This window comes from Microtus oregoni, unplaced genomic scaffold (genome assembly GCF_018167655.1).
Source record: "Microtus oregoni isolate MIOR12 unplaced genomic scaffold, Mior012 000045F_ref0000178, whole genome shotgun sequence".
NCBI lineage: Eukaryota > Metazoa > Chordata > Mammalia > Rodentia > Cricetidae > Microtus > Microtus oregoni.
Window position 1 is genome coordinate 16947072 of NW_024543219.1, and position 17014 is coordinate 16964085.

At 47.5% G+C, this 17014-nt stretch overlaps 1 protein-coding gene across 3 annotated transcripts in view; it reads left to right on the forward strand.

Annotated features, from left to right (window-relative positions):
• Dlg5 (discs large MAGUK scaffold protein 5) overlaps nucleotides 1-17014 on the forward strand; it is a 105583-nt gene that overhangs the window by 38360 nt on the left and 50209 nt on the right. For 2 of the 3 annotated variants that reach the window (XM_041634040.1, XM_041634042.1), the window contains exons 2-5: nucleotides 1510-1578; nucleotides 6833-6995; nucleotides 8450-8593; nucleotides 9265-9448. In XM_041634040.1, the coding sequence (XP_041489974.1) occupies nucleotides 1510-1578; nucleotides 6833-6995; nucleotides 8450-8593; nucleotides 9265-9448 (560 nt within the window). The remainder of the gene's footprint in view (nucleotides 1-1509; nucleotides 1579-6832; nucleotides 6996-8449; nucleotides 8594-9264; nucleotides 9449-17014) is intronic. The other variant, XM_041634041.1, reaches the window with a different exon arrangement.

Below are 17014 nucleotides of genomic sequence, written 5' to 3' on the forward strand. Positions count from 1 at the left end.
TAATTTTGTATCAGTTTTGACTTTAGAGAGCCAAATATACACTTATTTTTTACTTCTTAGTTTGAAATGTCACTGATGCAAGGGGCCTGATGTGGGACCGAACCTCTTCCTCACACAGGCTGGAATCATGATCCAGCAGGCCAGGTGCTTTTCTTAGCATACTGAGTGCTGCCCACCCAGTATCTCAGTCCATAGGCTGGTTCCTGAGGTTGGCAGGTTGCACCTGGCATTATTTGAAACTAAGTATTTTTTGGTTTTGATAGTGGTGTGCATACAGTAAATTAATGACATTTTCCTACTCACTCCCGGTGCTCCTGTCCTCCCTCATGGTGTGTGGGCACCAAACAAAATGTGCTACTCACTGTCTGGTGACATTATAATTGTTCATAAGTTTTTGAGTAACTTGATTCTTTACTATTAAAAAATCATATTACATTTATTCTGTGTGTATGGGGAGGGCATTTTTTTTTTTCCTTTCACCATGTGGGACCTTGTAGCATATCTATTAACCTAGGGACAGGTGCTGGAGAGATGATGGCTCAGAGGTTAAGAGCACTGGCTGCTCTTCCACAGGTCCTGAGTTCAAGTCCCAGCAACCATCAACAATGAGATCTGGTGCCCTCTTCTGGCCCGCAGGATACATGCAGGCAGAACACTGTATACATAAACAAACAAACAAACAAACAAATCTTTAAAGAAAAAAAACCAAGAGACAGATATTGGGGATCAGTCTGAAGGTCAGGAAAGCAAAACAGCCAGCACTGGCCCTTACCTCTACCTCAGTCCGAAATGGTGATCCTGCCTCCAGGAATCCGAGAATGAGACTGTCTGAAAGCTGTCTCCTCCTGTCTTATATTCCTCTCTAGTGCTGGGATTAAAGGTGTGCACCCCTACTGCCCAGAAAGCTAGTGTGGCTACTGAGATTAGAGGCGTGTGTTACCACTGCCTGGTCTATAAGTGGGGCCATTTTACTCTCTGATCTTCAAGCAAGCTTTGTTTCTTAAAATACAAATGAAATACCACTATAGGACCTGGGGATTGACTCAGGTCATCAGGGTTGGTGGCAAGCACCCTTCCCTTTGAGCCATCTTTATGGCCATGGTTTTACTAATAATTATTATTGTTATTAGTGTGTGTGTGTGTGTGTGTGTGTGTGAGTGTGTGTGAGTGCATGCATGTGTGTGTAGGTCAGAGGACAGCTTGGTGGAGATGCTTCTTTCTTCCACCATGCATTCTGGGGATTGAAACTCAGGGGGTCATGTGGGACAGGAGGCAGCTGGCAGACTGAACTTCCTCTACCCACTGATCAGATCTAGAGCAGCGGGATGTGAGTGTGAAAAAGAAATGTGAACAAAATGAGCCAAGTCCTGATACTGCCTACCACACCTCTCTGTGGACCTGGAATCCAGGTTCCCAGCCCTGGTACAGCGAAATGATGTGATAGAGCTTGGGCTGTGGACTAGTGGACCTTCTGGGTAGTAACATATTGGTCTCCCTTTGTGTCCCCAGGCTCCACCTACAGTGTCCTGTCCATCATGCCCTCAGACTCGGAGAGCAGCAGCTCCCTCAGTAGTGTGGGTAAGTTCTCTCCTTTTGGGGACAGGGGGTGGGGATTCCATGGTACGGGACATCAGTTCTGCCATCTGATTACATGTGAGGTTGATGACATTCTCATTTTCTCTGATCAACAAAAGTCCGGCTTTGGTGTTAGAGGTGGGTGTGGGAAGCGTATTTCTTTACCTTATCACTCATGGAGTACCTACTCTGGGATTCTGGTCAGTCCCCTGAAAGCTTCCTTTTGAGATTGACCCCTCATGCTTGTCCTCTGCAACAGGGGTAGTGTGTGGTCCTGGCAAAGTAGCCACTCCATGCTGAAATGGATGTTTCCCTGAGCCTAGGAGAATGAAACCAGCCCCGTCTCCGCTGTCTGGACTTGTGCTGGCAGGAAGGCCAGGTGACTTTTTAGCCTTCCTGTGCTTCTGTGTGTGACCTTTGCCCTGTGAAAGCTCACAGAGGTCATTTGGTGCAGTCATTGTGCTTTTCTGCTGCAGAGCTATGGGAAAGTTGACACTCGCCGAGGGGGAGCTGCATGACTTAGTTTCCCATCCAGCTAGGGTTGACATCCCACTGGACTGCTCACTTTCTGAATGCTTCATACCAGGTGTGAAGTAGTGTGTAGGGCAGGTGGTGGTACCTTGGCAGCTGGATCTCGGGGTAGGAGACTAAAAAAACCTTCTTAGAGCATGGGGGGGGGGCAGTGTGATCAGAGGCAAGCAGGTGCCTGTGTGTTCCTGGATTACCTTAGTGATGTCTCACAGTTCTGGGGGTCAGAAGTCCAAGGTCAGAGATTTGGCCAGGCCGTGAGCTCTCAAAGGTTCAGGACAGCAGTTCTCATGTTCGAGTTCCTCACGGACCGCCCTGTCACCCCCACCACTCCTCGCTCTGCCTCTTTCTGTGTGTATATGATTGCTGAGGACACTGACCACAGCGGGCTTGCGGCCTGTCTTGTTCCACTGTGACCTCAAGTTGCTGCTCATCTGTAAAACACTGTATTTATAAGTAAGGTTCACATTCTCCTTTTCCTGGATCAGGACTTGACATCTGAAAAGAGCACATTTTTAGCTCTCATGGCGTCTAGAGCTCAAGAAGAACACACCGTAGAGTCTGGCATTACAGTCTGACTACGGGTGTGGCTCTTCGGGAACAGGACTGTCAGGGTAAATAGGCCAGTGAGGCGAAGCTTCTGTTTCCTGTGTCCTGCTGCCCTTCTCATCTAGTGGATATAATAGACACATTCACACTGTCACTCTGAACTGGTGGTGTCACCTTTCATAGGAGCATGTATGATCTCACAGGGGCTCCAGAGAGAGGCTCTGCTTCTTGAAGGATTTGCTGCTTATGTCGGCATTTGCGCATGAGCAGGAAGATGGGATTTGTGTTTTTCTGGTGAGGTCTCTCTGTAGCATGGGCTAGTTACAAATTCTTTCTGAGTACAGGGATTACAGGCATCATGCCTAGTTCAATGAGCTGAACTTGAAGGCAAGTTAGCCCTTGTGCTGAGGATCAGTAGTGTCCTCAGATGCTTCTTGAGAATCATAGCAGTCTGAGAGTAAATCTTTGATGTATGTCCCATTGCAAGCTCAGCCTGCACTGGCTGTGCCCAGTTCTTTCACGCAAGAGCTGGTTGTGTTTCTGTGGTCAATCCTCTCAAACTCACAGGAACCAAGGTTTGCTTTTCTTCCTCTTCTTCTCCACACCCACTCCCTTAAGCAATAAGGAAATGTGTGACCTCATATAACAGGCACGGCTATGATCAGACTGGGTACACGAGGCTGGGGCTCTACCCCTCTGGCACATGGCAAGCTGCCTACAACAGCAGTTTAGCCTTCATAGCCAGACCCGACAGCACCCAGGGCTGTGAGGGCCAATAATGGAGTTACTACCAGGTGGCTATTCACATTTAAATACCTTAAAATGAAGTGCAATTTCTAGTTCCTCAATTACACGAGTCTTATGTAATTGATTCTGTAGCTACCTGTGATCAGGGGTTTCCATCTGAGATGTTACAGGGGACAATTCAGATCAAGTAGACAACCAGTCCCTTAATGTGATCAAAGGCACCTTCCCCAGAGGCCTTGGGCAAGGAAGATGCCCTCTCATTGAGGGCAACAGAGTCACTGGTTTGTCCCTACACCTGTGGCCTGGACCCTGTGTTAACATGCTTGGTTACTCAGCAGGGGTGCAGATTCCTGAGCATACGGCCATTGGAAACTAGGTTAGGGCTCACCACCTGTAGTTAGACAGTTCCTGTTGCCCCAGTGTTGTCCAGTGACAGGCAGAGCACGTCATAGGTACAGCAGGGTGGGGGTGCCTGTAAGGACAGGTGGATACCCACTTCTATTTGTTTTCGTTTGTAGACCTTAGGAAAGGTAAAAACAAGGTCCTTAGAGTAGAGAGATCCTGTCCACATTTCTGCTTCATCTCCTCAAGATGAAACAGTGGAAAAGAGCAAGTTGTGTCCAACAGAGAAGGCATTGGAAGGTGAGGATTGGAGGCAGAGGCTTTCGATTTTGTTTCTGAGACAGCGTTGTCCTAGGTTGCTCTCTGCTGCTGTGATAAACACCAGGACCAAAAGGAACCTGGGGAGGAAAGGGTGTACTGGACTCGCACTTCTGGGTAACCTTCAGTCACTGAGGGAAGTCAGACACAAGCAGGAGCAAGGGCCTGGAGGAATGCTACATAGCCCTCTTTGCTGTTAGCTAGCTTTTTCATACCTGCCTGAGGAATAATCTCTCAACAGTGGGCTGGGCCCTTCTCCATCAATCAATAATTGATTTCCCCACAGACATGACAGAGGCCAATCTGATCAAGACAGGTCTTCAGTTGAGGTTCCCTCTTCCCAGGTGATTCCGGTTTGTGTCAAGCTGTTTGTAAACACTAACCCCTACAAGTGTCTCATGTGTCCCAGGTTGATTGTGAACTCACCTTGGAGACAAAAAATATCCTTGAACATCTTACCCTCTTGTCTTACAGGTGTACAGCAGCACACCCAGTGTGTGTTAGTGTGGGGACTAAATGCAGGGCTCCCTGTGTGCTAGGCTAGTACTCTCCCAACTGAACTACGTATAAGACCATGTTTTGTCTGTTTTTTTTTTTTTTTTTGTTTGTTTGTTTTTTAGGGACAGAATCTCACAATGTAATCCAGACTGGCCCCTCACTTGCTAGTCTTCCTTTCTCAACTTCATAAATCCAGGATAGGGCTACCACACTCTGCCTGCAAGTGTTTTTGTATTTTTTTTCCAAGTGTCTGAGGGCTTACTCACTACATTGGCGTCTGTTGTCAACAGCCTGGTAGCTACAGTGTCCCCTCTGCTGAGGTGTCTTGGGGGGTAATTTTGAAGATTCCCTATCCTCACTGTGACAGCAGTGAGGGTCTTCCTGGGTGATGGAGAAGATGGTAGAGGTGAGAGTGGAATGGAGAGATGAGCGAAGTCCAGTCCCATTGGAAAGTGTAGTAGTGGAGACCTGGATCTCAGCTCAGAGCTGAGTCTGTGGGGGCTCATATGTTACTGTCTGGTTTGTGGTTGTCAGTTGAGCAGTTTGGGGGACTAATGAGATGAGGATGGGGGCGTGGTACAGAATTGAACACCTTAGCTGTATACCCTAGATGTCAGCCCCCACTGTTGTGTCTGGGTGGCCAGCTGGCTCCGGTCCTCCCACCGAGTCCCTGAGACCAGATGCTGCTCAATTCACAAAGATGGATGGATGCCTTAGTAGCCCTGAACTGGCTGAAGGCCTGGGGGAGTCCTGGATAGCCACTGGCCTTTACTTCATGTTGAAAGGCCAAAGAAACTGAGTTCTGATAGAGTGATGTAGTACCAGTAAGAATCAAAGGCAGGCAGGCCACAGCAGCTCTGCTCCCCACCTCCACATCTCTTTATCTCTGAGCTACAGTCCACTGGGGTGGGGCAGGTATTCTCTGCTCATCTAATCCTCCCTGGAAATGCTCTTCCAGACCTATCTAGAGGCATGTCTCTTAGTTTACTTCAGATCCACTCAAGTTCATAGTCAATCAGGATGAATATGTTTTAGGAGTATTAAGTTCAGGGGTTGGGTTACTTTCTCGTGGGATGCTGACAAATGCTGGGGTAATAGCTTGAGGCTCCTACCCCATCCCATGGCAAATTCAGTTCTTCAACTACGTGGACCTCCCTGTGTTCCCTGAAGCCGTTGGAAGGTACAAGGCTCACTTTTCATTTAATTGACATTGGTTTATATGAACCATCAGACAGCAAGGATCTGAAGAGGTTGGGCAGGGCCTCATAAATGAAGGTGAATGTCATGCTCTTTGTATGTCTGGGTCCACTGGGGAGACAAGTGCCATGCCCCCGGGATGTCAGCCTTTCTGATGACATCTACAAAATGAGATGGTGCTATGAGCTCCTCTGACCCCACCCCCAATCTCTAAGTGTTAGGTGAAGTGTCAGATGGACATATTGGCGGGGCTAATTATAAAAGGACCATGGTTTAATTCTTAAGAAGTATTTTGTTTTTGGATTCTTAGAGATCTGTTTGGATGTGGTCAGAGGCAGCAGTGTCTGTTACCTTTCATAAAAATGTAAACGTGTATGCTTGTGGTCCTGGGGACATGTGATGAGAGCATAGTCTGGGTTAAACATGGATGCTTCAGGGTTTACCTGCATCACATCGGCTGTGAACTGACAGCATCCTCTGCTTGCCTGGCCTGGCTTGGGCAGGTCCAGAGGCAGTGGATCTGTAGTAGGGACTGAGTTACTTGTCTAGCCATGGGAAAGAAGATGGGGACATGGCTTGTGGGTCCCAGTCTTGGGACAGCTACCCTGCTCCTTGGATGGAGTATTCACTTTGCTCCAAGTGCACGCCCTTTCTCAGGCCTCTGCTTGAGGTCCAGGGTAGTCTGCCCTGCCTCTTTTGTCACGTGCTGTGTCCAGGACTAGGTGAGAGTGAGCATGCCCAGATGTCCAGGGCAGGCAAGGATTAGTGCCCCAAACAATTCCATCCTAGAGATGTGAACTCCAGACTGGGGAGAGAGTGGGTATGCTCAGAGTCCTTGGACAAGACCTCATAGTCTAGTCCCTGGTGTCAACTTGTGGAAAGAGACTGAGATAGACCTACTTTGTAGGAGTGGATGTTCCTGCAGCAGCTGGCAGAGCCTGGTCCCACTTGGTACCTCTCAGTGGGTGATGGGAAGGCCCCGGGCTCATCACTGCCTCATGAATAGCTGAAGCCATGATTTCAGAACGGTTCTCGGAGTGGGCCCGAGTGTATGTTCTCTGTGCTTACCTACCCACAGGGACTACTGGGAAGGCACCATCCCCGCCACCCCTCCTTACTGAGCAGCAGATCAGTGACAAGGTGGAGAACCTCTCCATTCAGCTACGGCTGATGACCCGTGAGAGGAACGAGCTACGCAAGCGCCTGGCCTTCGCCACCCATGGAACCACCTTTGACAAGAGGTAGTCATTGTCCCAACTCCCCAGTGAACAGCTGACCTGACACACTGTGTCACCTTGAGCCACTTCTCCTTAGCCCCATGGTTTCTGGAGGCTTCACCTCCAAGGTGTCCTCTTATTCAAGCCTGGTGTCCTCCGGATGCTAGCCAGTTGGAGAACCTTAAGCCCAGGTGGGGGCAGGGTTCTGTCTCATTGTCTCTATCTCTGTTTCTGTCTCTCTTTGTCTGGTGTCTTATACTTTCTCCAAGTGAAAATAGGAGCCTATGACCTAAGTCACACCAAGAGGGATTTAGGCGTGTATCTCTATGTTCCCATTATACATTTGAGGAAACCCTGAGAATCGGTAGCTACTGTGGTTTGAGTCTGAGGTAGAGGAGCTAGGCCAGCCCCCTTGGCCTTGGTGCTTGCCTCACAGGAGATTGTGTGGAAGGTGCTTCTGGTAACAATTGGAGGGGCCTGGTCACTGGGTGCTAGTTAGTGGGTTATGGAAGACCTGGGGCTCTTAACTGCTGCTGCCTGGTCCTTGTGCCGCCGTCAGTGCTGAGACAACAAGCTTTCCCCTGTATCCTCATTCTGCTGCATCCCATTGTACTTGTGTGTGTGTGCTGTGTGCTCACGGGCATGCACACATATATACTGTCTCCCCGAAGACCCCACCCTGCTACATTGTTGGCTGGAACTTTCTGTGGTTTGTAAATTCGTTCCATGTTCTCAACATATAGGCATCTTATAAAGGTACATTTTGCCTGGTGTCTTTTGTTTTGAAGAAATTTTGGGAGTTTTAGTTCCCTTTGCAGAAGTGTTTGCTTAGCCCTCTGTATGGAACCAGTACCAGCATTCCCTAGAGAGCCTATTGAATTGCAGGATACAGGGTTCCCTTCTTGCCCTCCAGATCCTGGGAGTCAGGTTTCTGGGGTGGGGCCTAACTATTTGCCTGTCTCTCAGTTTTCATGTGATACCAGTGCTGAGGCCTTGCAGCATCACTTTAAGCAGCACCGCTCTTGGCCCATATGCTCACCTTGGCATCACAGTGGAATCCCCTGGGGAGTCTTTAAAGCCATCTTGATGCAGGGTCTCCTGAAAATGCTGATTGTGTGCTCTGGGAATCCATGTAGTAATAGGCACCAGGATTGAGAAGCCCTGTGCTGAAGACGGGAGAAATACTATTCTAGTTTCTGGTGGGTCCAGACCTCTGGCATAGACTCTGGGAAATTCGTAGAGAGCAAGTCTTATTCCCCAGGCCTTCCGAGGGAGCTCATGAAGCCAGGGCTTCCTCCGTGTGGACACCGTGACTCTGTTGCCTGAAACCAGGATTGCAAGTTTAGTAAACACCAGGAGACCACAGTGCAAAGAGGCCAGAACCTGGCACCCACTGGGCTGGGATAGTCTAGGACATAGCCTAAATTCATGGACTCCTTGAGGCTTGTGTTCATGGGGTTCTTTGCTCCTGGGGCCAGGCCCTACCACAGGCTGAATCCTGATTATGAGAGGCTTAAGATCCAGTGTGTGCGGGCCATGTCGGACCTGCAGAGTTTACAGAACCAGCACACCAACGCCTTGAAGAGGTGCGAGGAGGTGGCCAAGGAGACAGACTTCTATCAGTGAGTGTTGTGCTGGGAAGGGCCCCAGTACCTGTGGAGTAGCCACCTTCTGCCCTTCTCAGTGTCTAGACCGGGTCTGGGGCTCTGGTGCTCACAAGTAGCCTGCCTTCTGTGAAAGGGCATGTGTCTCTTGAACTCAGTTTTGCTAAGTGTGAAAGAGACTGTTAGCCCCTCCCAGCATTCTTGTCAGCCTTGGAAGCTGATAGATTTGAAAAAAATGATTTAAAACACAAGGTGGGGTCAGGCACCTGAAGCCTTCCAGATCTCTGACTGGTGGCCTTACTACAGCCTATTCTGATGGGACAGACAGATTGGGCGTTCTCTCCTCAGGGCTTCTGACCTCCTTCAGAGGGTATTTGCCGTCTACCTGCCATGTTGCCCTAGGTCCCAGGACATATAGGCACAGGTTGGGGCTGTCTCATTTCCTTGGAGATATTTGTATCCCTTTCGGTGTTGGGCTTTTCAGAATTGGGATTGAGATTTTTTGTTTGTTTGTTTGGTTGGTTTTTTTTTGAGTTTACTTGTTATCTAGGTTTGGCCTCCCCCTGAGTGCTGACCTGACACCTATGGCCATTGTCTTGATCTCTTAGGGCACCTGGGGCTAGTGGTTTCTGGAGATGGGGTATGGGGGGAGAAATTGGTCAGGACTAAATATGTCTGTGGGGTTTCAGCACCCTCCACAGTCGGCTCCTGAGTGACCAGACTCAGCTGAAGGATGACGTGGACATGCTGAGACGGGAGAACGGGAAGCTGCTGCGTGAGCGGAACCTCCTGCAGCAGTCCTGGGAGGACATGAAGCGACTCAGGGAGGAGGACCAGAAGGAGATAGGTGATCTCCGGGCCCAGCAGCAGCAGGTAAGCCTACAGAGTCAGGGGCCAGCCAAAGACCTCCCTGCCCATCTGTGTACCTACCTGTTCCTCCATTCATTCATTCATCCACCCACCTATCCTACCATCCAAATACTTTCCACCCAATTGTTCATTTCTGTGACCATTAACAAGCATTTCTGGGAAGTCTGTCTCTTTTGAGAACTCGGAATATTGACAGATGAACTGTCTTGCTCTGCTAGAAGCTGTCTCCTATGAGGAAGACAGACTACTCACATTATCACACGCTTCCCTGTCATAAGCATCTCAGGTGCTGTCAAGTAGGGTGATCTCTGAGGCATGCAACTTGGGGTACAGCAGGCCGTTGGGGGAGTGTGTGAGTCATTTGGTTTGCAGGGGTTATGTGATCTCACAGGTGGAAAGCAGACTGCAAGAAGAGCCTCCATGAAAACACCAAAGGAGTGCTTTTCTTTGTCATTCTTTTGGGTGGCATGGCACCTTCTCCTTTCTTCCTGTATCCCAATGTGTTCTCTTCCTTTCCCCAAGCTCTTAGTTCACACCACAGAAGCCTGAGTAGCAGCTTGTCAGCTCTCTTTCTGTGAGAGGTGCTGGACAGTTCTCCTGTACTAGAGCTGACTGGATGACCAGGGCTTTGACAGACTGAATGCACTGGGTGGGAGAATTGAGCCTTCAAGGGAGGAATTTCCCCCACATAACAGTTTTAGTTCCTAAGGGATAGAGAGCAGAGTCTTGGGGTTCTCCTGAGAGAGCTGGTGTGCTTAGTCTAAACTTACTTGTTCATCTAGCATGATGTCCTCATAAGTGGGCTTTCTGCTCATTTATGATTCTTAAAAATAATTATTAAGAAGCTATTCTAAATCTAAAATGTTTGCAAAAGTGCTAGAGTGAACCCCTGACCAGTTTGTATTTACCGGTGTAAACGCTGTCTCTCACCTCAAACACACCAATGTGTGTTTCTTATTAAAAAGGATATTTTGTTCTATGTCAGCATCGACTCAGCATCGCCATCTGAGCATCAGATCCCACCAGCTCTGCCAGCAACAGGAGTTTTTTTAAAGCATGCATTTATTGTACAGCATGTTGGTTTTTCTTTTGCCAGTTTTGTTGATGCCAATAACACACTTTGGTCATCTCCTGCACTCTTCCCTCACCATTTCTTATCTCCCATTCCTCCTGCCTCAGCACTCTGATCCTTTTAACAATGTATTTTCTTAGTAAGGGACCCAGTTCAGTAGGAAATCCTACACAGTAGCCTTCTTTTTCCGTCTGCTCTCCCTTCATTCTTAAGGCCTTCCTTAACTTTCATGACCTTGATCCTGTTGAAGGTTACAGTTCAGCTGTTTTATGGGATGCCCCTAGGCTTGGGTCTATCTGATTCTTATGGTCTTCCCATTTTTGATGGACTATGAGAGAATCCTTGCTATGTTCTTAAATCCTGTTGACTGAATTTTGACTAAGTTCTGGCTTATTCCTGGTGCCGTTCTGTTCTTGGACACTACTAAGCTGGTGTTTTCAGGACTCGCCACTGTCATTACCTGGCTTCTGTTCACTGTTTCTTTTTTCTTCCCTCTTCCTTTCCTCTGCTCTCTGTTGTAGCCCATGCTGGCAATTGTTGGTTCCTCAAGCTTAGTTCTTCTTTCTTTTGACATACCTCCTCTATTTCTTTTTCGCCTTGGTTTCTGCCTTACCAGCCACCCCAGGTTTACACTTTTTCTCTAGCCTCCAGTACCAGTCATTTATTTTTCCTTCCTTCCTTTTGATGGGGGAAAATATTATTTAAAAGTATAACAAGGGAAAATCTGCCAGCTATAGTGTCTCATATCTTTCTAATCCCAGCCTAAGTAGAAGGCTGGCTATCCTGGGTTGTACAGTGAGGTCCAGGTTCACCTGTGCTGCAGCCCAACTTCCCACCTCCCAAACAAACCAAGATTTGAGTGCTAAATGTGTGTAGGGATATGGAGATATCATCCTTCCCAGGCTCTCACAGTAGAAAGGATATTAGCAAATATCTGAGTACTGTCACATACACTGGGCCATGCAAAAACACACACACACGCAGACACACTGACACAGAGAGACAGATAGAAAGAGAAAAACAGACAGACATAGACAGTGACAGACACACAGAGACAGAAAGAGATAGTAAGACAGTGACAGGTAGAAAGGAGAGAGTGACAGACAGACAGAGTAGGGAGAAGAGAGACAGACAGACAGGCAGAGACAGAGAGTGGGGAGAAGAGAGACAGACAGATAAGGACTGAGATTGTTTGAAGCCTGTGACCCTCAAAGCTGAGCAGGAAATCACCAGGCTGGGCAATGCAGTATAGCACAGCCACACAAGTGGTTCACAGACACACATGCAAGTGAAATACCCATGCATATAAAATGAATAAATAAATCTTTATATAAAAGAGGTAGTGTTTTTATATACTATTCCATGAAGCTTCCCATGGACTTATGCTTAACTTAGACCCCCTCAGCGCCTCCTCATCCACAGCTGCTTCTGTGTCTTGGGATACTTAGTGAAAGCTGTGAGTCCCAAAGGCACTTCCACTCCCAGCCTGGGTTCCTTGTGCTTCCCTCCTGCCCATCTCCATAACTCCCTGTTAAAGCAGCCGTGAGAAGTAACTGACTGGAGCCCAGTTCCAGTTAGCTTGGTGTTTTGTTTTTATTTTAAACACAACTCAGGCTTCCCAAGAGCATGCTTTTCTCTTATTTTAGTCTCCGGGGTGCTGGGATGATAGGCGAGAGCCACCATGTACTGTCCTTCCTGGTCATTTACTCTGTCATTTCCCCTGTGTGTCCCCAACTCCCAATCCCTCTGTAGCCACCCTCCCCACACCATGCTCTTCTTGCTCTTTCTGGGTCCTTGTGCCCCTGCCCAACAGCTTTTAGCCCCAGCAGGTTTGAGTCCTTCTCTGTGCCCCCATGTGCAGCCTTCTGACTTCTGCCTCACCGAATGGCTGCAGGGTTCAGGTGATCAGAAATAAAAGGGACATGGCTTTGTCTCTGATTCTGTAATTTTTTATTTTTGTGGAATTAATTAATGTGTTTTGTAAAAGTTTGTTTTTTACTGCACAGAGATAACTCCCACCTAGTGTGTTTCAGGTTTGTCTGTGTGTCTGAAGAGTTATGCACATGTAAGTCATCTCACACTGCGTCTCCTTGCTGAGTAGACTGTGTGCTTTACTCTCTCTTAGGACAAATTCCCCTTCATAGGGAAGGTCGAGTTTGGGGAGAGCACTGTAGTTGATTAGGCTGGCCTCCCATTGACTGATCCGGAGGCTGTTTTCAGAATTTCCACTAGCCACTGTATCCTATTGGAAATGTGCTCCCCTGGGTTCATTGTTTTCATCCAGCTCTTCTGTGAAATGGCTCAGTTCAAGGACCTATGAGGTGGATTCATTCGAGGCTGTCAGAGGCTTTGCTGTGAGCCTCCTCCTTGAGGACTTGGTCTTGTGTGATCCAGCTTAGCTGTGTGGAGGTTATAACTTACCTGTGGGATCAGTGAGTCCTGGAATGGATAAAGTTCCTGGGAGGGGAAGTAAGTGCAGGTCAGAGCAGCAGGACCCACTACCTCCCCCTGCAGGAGAAAAACTGCTGCAACAGGACAGTCCTCTCCCTGCCCCTTCTGGATTCAGGAGGGGTATGTGTGTATGTGAGCCTGTGTCTGTCTGTCTCTGTGTGTGTTTGAGATGGGATCTCATATATCCCAATGGTGTTGAACTTCTGACCCTTCTGCATCTACTTCCTGAGTGCTAAGGTTACAGGCACTCGTTACACGTTTCAGTGCCCGGAATCAAACCCAGGGCCTCATGAATGCCAGGTAAGCACTCTGCTATCTGAGCTTACCTCAATCCCGCAAACTCCCATAGCGACGCTGAGGTTGAAAATGGGGCTATTTCTGTGTGGCCCACTTGTTCTCGTGATTGTGGTGAGGTGGAATGGTGCCAGGCTTAAAGCTTTCACTCTCTGCTGTGCGTGGCACAAAACTAACAATTGCTTTTATTCCAAATTTGTTCACTCTGAGTTAAAATGGCTTCATAGGGGTGGGGAGAAAAGAGGACCCGCGGATGTTGCTAGTGGTATAAAATGGTGTAACCCTGTGAGAAGTTTGAACATTAATGACCAGATGAGCCAGTCATTCCAGAACTGAAAGTATGTATTCACTTAAAACTAGGGGACAAAGGATTGTAGTAGCATTGCTCAGAGCAGCCCAGAAGTAGAAACAACCCAGCCATCCATCAACCAATAAATAAAAAGTACAATGTGGTACAGCCCTTTCTCATTATTCTGTATGAAAATAATACATGTGGACAAACCTTAAAACCACTGGGCAAATTTTATTGAAGTTTTTACTGGGCATGATGGCCCATGACTATAATCTCAGCACTTGGTAGGCTGAGGCAGGAGGATTGTGAGCTCTAAGCCAGCCTGAGCAATGTAATGAGACCCTCTGTCAAAACTGATGGTAATGATGATGACGATGGTCCCTGGGGGTCATAAAGTTTCCTGTCTTTCAGTGTGTTGAAGACCTACAATCTTCACACACATTTACACACATTATCCCCGCCTATTCTCTCTCCTCTTTTCCTTGCTTACACCACATATGCTATGGCAAGGCCTCTTCCTCCACTGTGCCATTACTTGCTTCCTTTTATTTCGGGATAGCTGTGGCCTTTGTGGGTGTGTTACATTTGCTTTCAGATCAGATTAGTCTGACTGTGATTTCAACAAAGTACCCCACCAAGAGAGAAGGTTAGTCTGCCAGAGGGAGAGGCAGTGGAGTCTATGAGCTGATGTGTTTCTTGTTCTACTCAGCTGGCTTTCTCACCCTCCCAGACGCTGCCCAGGATGAGGGAAAGCTACCAACAGGGGGAGCAGGTGATGGGGGGATAGCCACAGGATTGCTCTGCTCTGGGCCGGAAGGCAAAGGTCAGCCTCACTGGACAAGGCTGGTTTTGTTGCCTGGTTCCTCCCACGTCTTGTAAACCTGAAGAGGCCCTTACAGAGTAAATGGTGCTGTTTGACTTGCATGTTTGCTGGAGGGATTTGTGGGGCCTTCCAATCCTCTGCATGATTTATCTCAGAGGAAATGAGGCTGCCCCCAGTGAGAGGGGTGATCCTGGGCCTGGGCCTCTGTCCTCAGGAGCTGCAGACAGGTGCTTTGTGCTTCTTCTGAGCTGTGGGGGAGGAGGCTGAGGGCTGAAGTCTGGCCCTGGTTCCATTTTCTTGGTGGGAAATGGGTCATCTTGGATTCTTCTGGGGGTGTATCAGGCATGCCGAGAAGCTCCTAGGTTGGGAAAGCCAATAGAGGGTATTTTTGTACCAGTCTTCCTGTCCTAAACTAATGTTCAGTTTTTGGTTTAAAAAAAAAAGAAAATAATAAAAACAACATTGAAGTCACCCCAAACTCAGTGCTGTCTTACTTTGTAGACGTGACCGACTTCTATCACCTTTAGCACATATGCTTGTGACATTTTTTCCTATGTCATGTTTTAAAGAAAAGCATTATTTTCTCCCCCAAGTTTGCCTTTGATTTTTTTTTTTATTTTTTATTTTTTGGTTTTTCGAGACAGGGTTTCTCTGTGGTTTTGGAGCCTGTCCTGGAACTAGCTCTGTAGACCAGGCTGGTCTCGAACTCACAGAAATCCGCCTGCCTCTGCCTCCCGAGTGCTGGGATTAAAGGCGTGCGCCACCACCACCCGGCCTTTGATTTTTTTTTAACCCTAAAGTGAGTGTATAATGGGTCTTCTTATTTTGTCTGTTTCTGTAAACATCCACAAACCTATACTATTTTATTGTTAGTGGCGTCTGACTTCTGTTCTGTATGTTGACTATTTTAATTCTCAAGACTCCTGCCTTATTACATTCAGTTAACAGAAATGTGTAAGAGGAGGTTTCTCTGTCCCGCCCTATCCCACAACCACTTTTAAATAATCACCCAGAGTTTTAATATTAATTGCAAAATATTTGGCCTGTAGCTCAGACTTATTGCTAACTAGCTCTTACATTTAAATAACCTATTTCTATTAGTCTTCATTTGCCACAAGGCTCATGGCTTTACCTGTTCTCTAGCATGTCTTGTGTCTTCAGCAACTGGCTCGCATCTCTCTCAACTCCACTCCTTTCCCTGTATCTCCATTTGGCTTTTCTGCCTAGATTTATTCTGCCTGGCTATAGGCCAAATCAGCTTTATTATTTAATCAATAGGAGCAATACATTTTCACAGCATACAGTAGAAGGATTATCTCACAGCACAAATGTGTCATTGTTTTGTGCATACATTGAGTTTTTTATTGTTACTCTTATTTATTTAATAGCTGGGGTGGTAGATGTGCTCATGTGTCACAGAGCATGTGTAAGTCAGGGGACAGATTTTGGGAGTTGGTTTTCTTTCTCCTCCACCATGTGGGTTTCTGAGATTGAACTCAGGTCAGGTCATCAGACTTCCCAGCATATGCCTTTACATTCTGAGCCTTTAGCTAGCCCTTGTGTGTATCTTTAACATTTAATTGTTATAAATAAAATTTCTGTGTCCAAGGAAAGATACCTTTCTTTCATCAGTTCAACCTGATCATTTGAGTTTCCCCTCTGCTTGCTCAATATCTAGTTCTAAAATGTTCTTTTTGGATCTTTGAAAGTTTACTTTTCTCCCGAGGTATCCCAGATATTTTCTTCTTCCATTAGTCTACCTGGGAAGCTGAACATGTGACCAACACACACTCTCTCTCTCTTTCTCTGTCTCTCTCTGTCTCCCTGTCTCTCTGTCTCTCTCTGTCTCTGTCTGTCTGTCTGTCTCTCTCTCTCTCTCTCTCTCTCTCTGTGTGTGTGTGTGTGTGTGTGTGAGAGAGAGAGAGAGAGAGAGAGCGCGAGAGTGTGTGTGTGTGTGTCTCTGTCTCTGTGTCTGTCTCCCTGACTGTCTGTCTGTCTCTGTCTTTCTCTCTGTATGTGTTGTTTATAATCCTCCACTAAGAACATAATCTTCCCATGATGAACAGGAAACATTCTAGACTGGCAGATAGCATCTTTTCCAGTTCTTGGGAATTCACATGACTGTAATTCTCCTTAATTTCTTTGAAGCTGTTGATGATAAAATGCAGGCTTGAGTCTGAGCCCTTATGAGAGAAGTTGAGAAATGCTTGGGGCCTGGGAGTCTCTTTGAAGGTCTGGATGCTGTCCTTTGCGAGCCTATGCCTCTCCAAGGCTTCAGTGAGCCAGAGGCCAGGAGATACAGGAAGGTGGAGCCGAGCTTACAGACTGTGAGGCCTCTTCAGTCAGGGTTTTACCCAGGGAACTGCACTGTGCCCTGGGGGCTCTGTCTCACCAGTCTCCTTTGGCTCTACAATCCACTACATCATCAGAGCTGTGCTGAGCCTCATAAGGACACATTTCCATAGGCCTGACCTCTCTGAACCAGGAATGGAAGCATAACCTGGCAGCCTGATTCCCGCATCCTGGCTTGTCTAGCACACCTGGCTCTAAATCTGGGAAACTGGTTCTCAGTAAAGAACGAGTGTGGTGGTACAGACTCAGAGTCTAGTGTGGAATGGTGAAGTAACGCTGTCACCA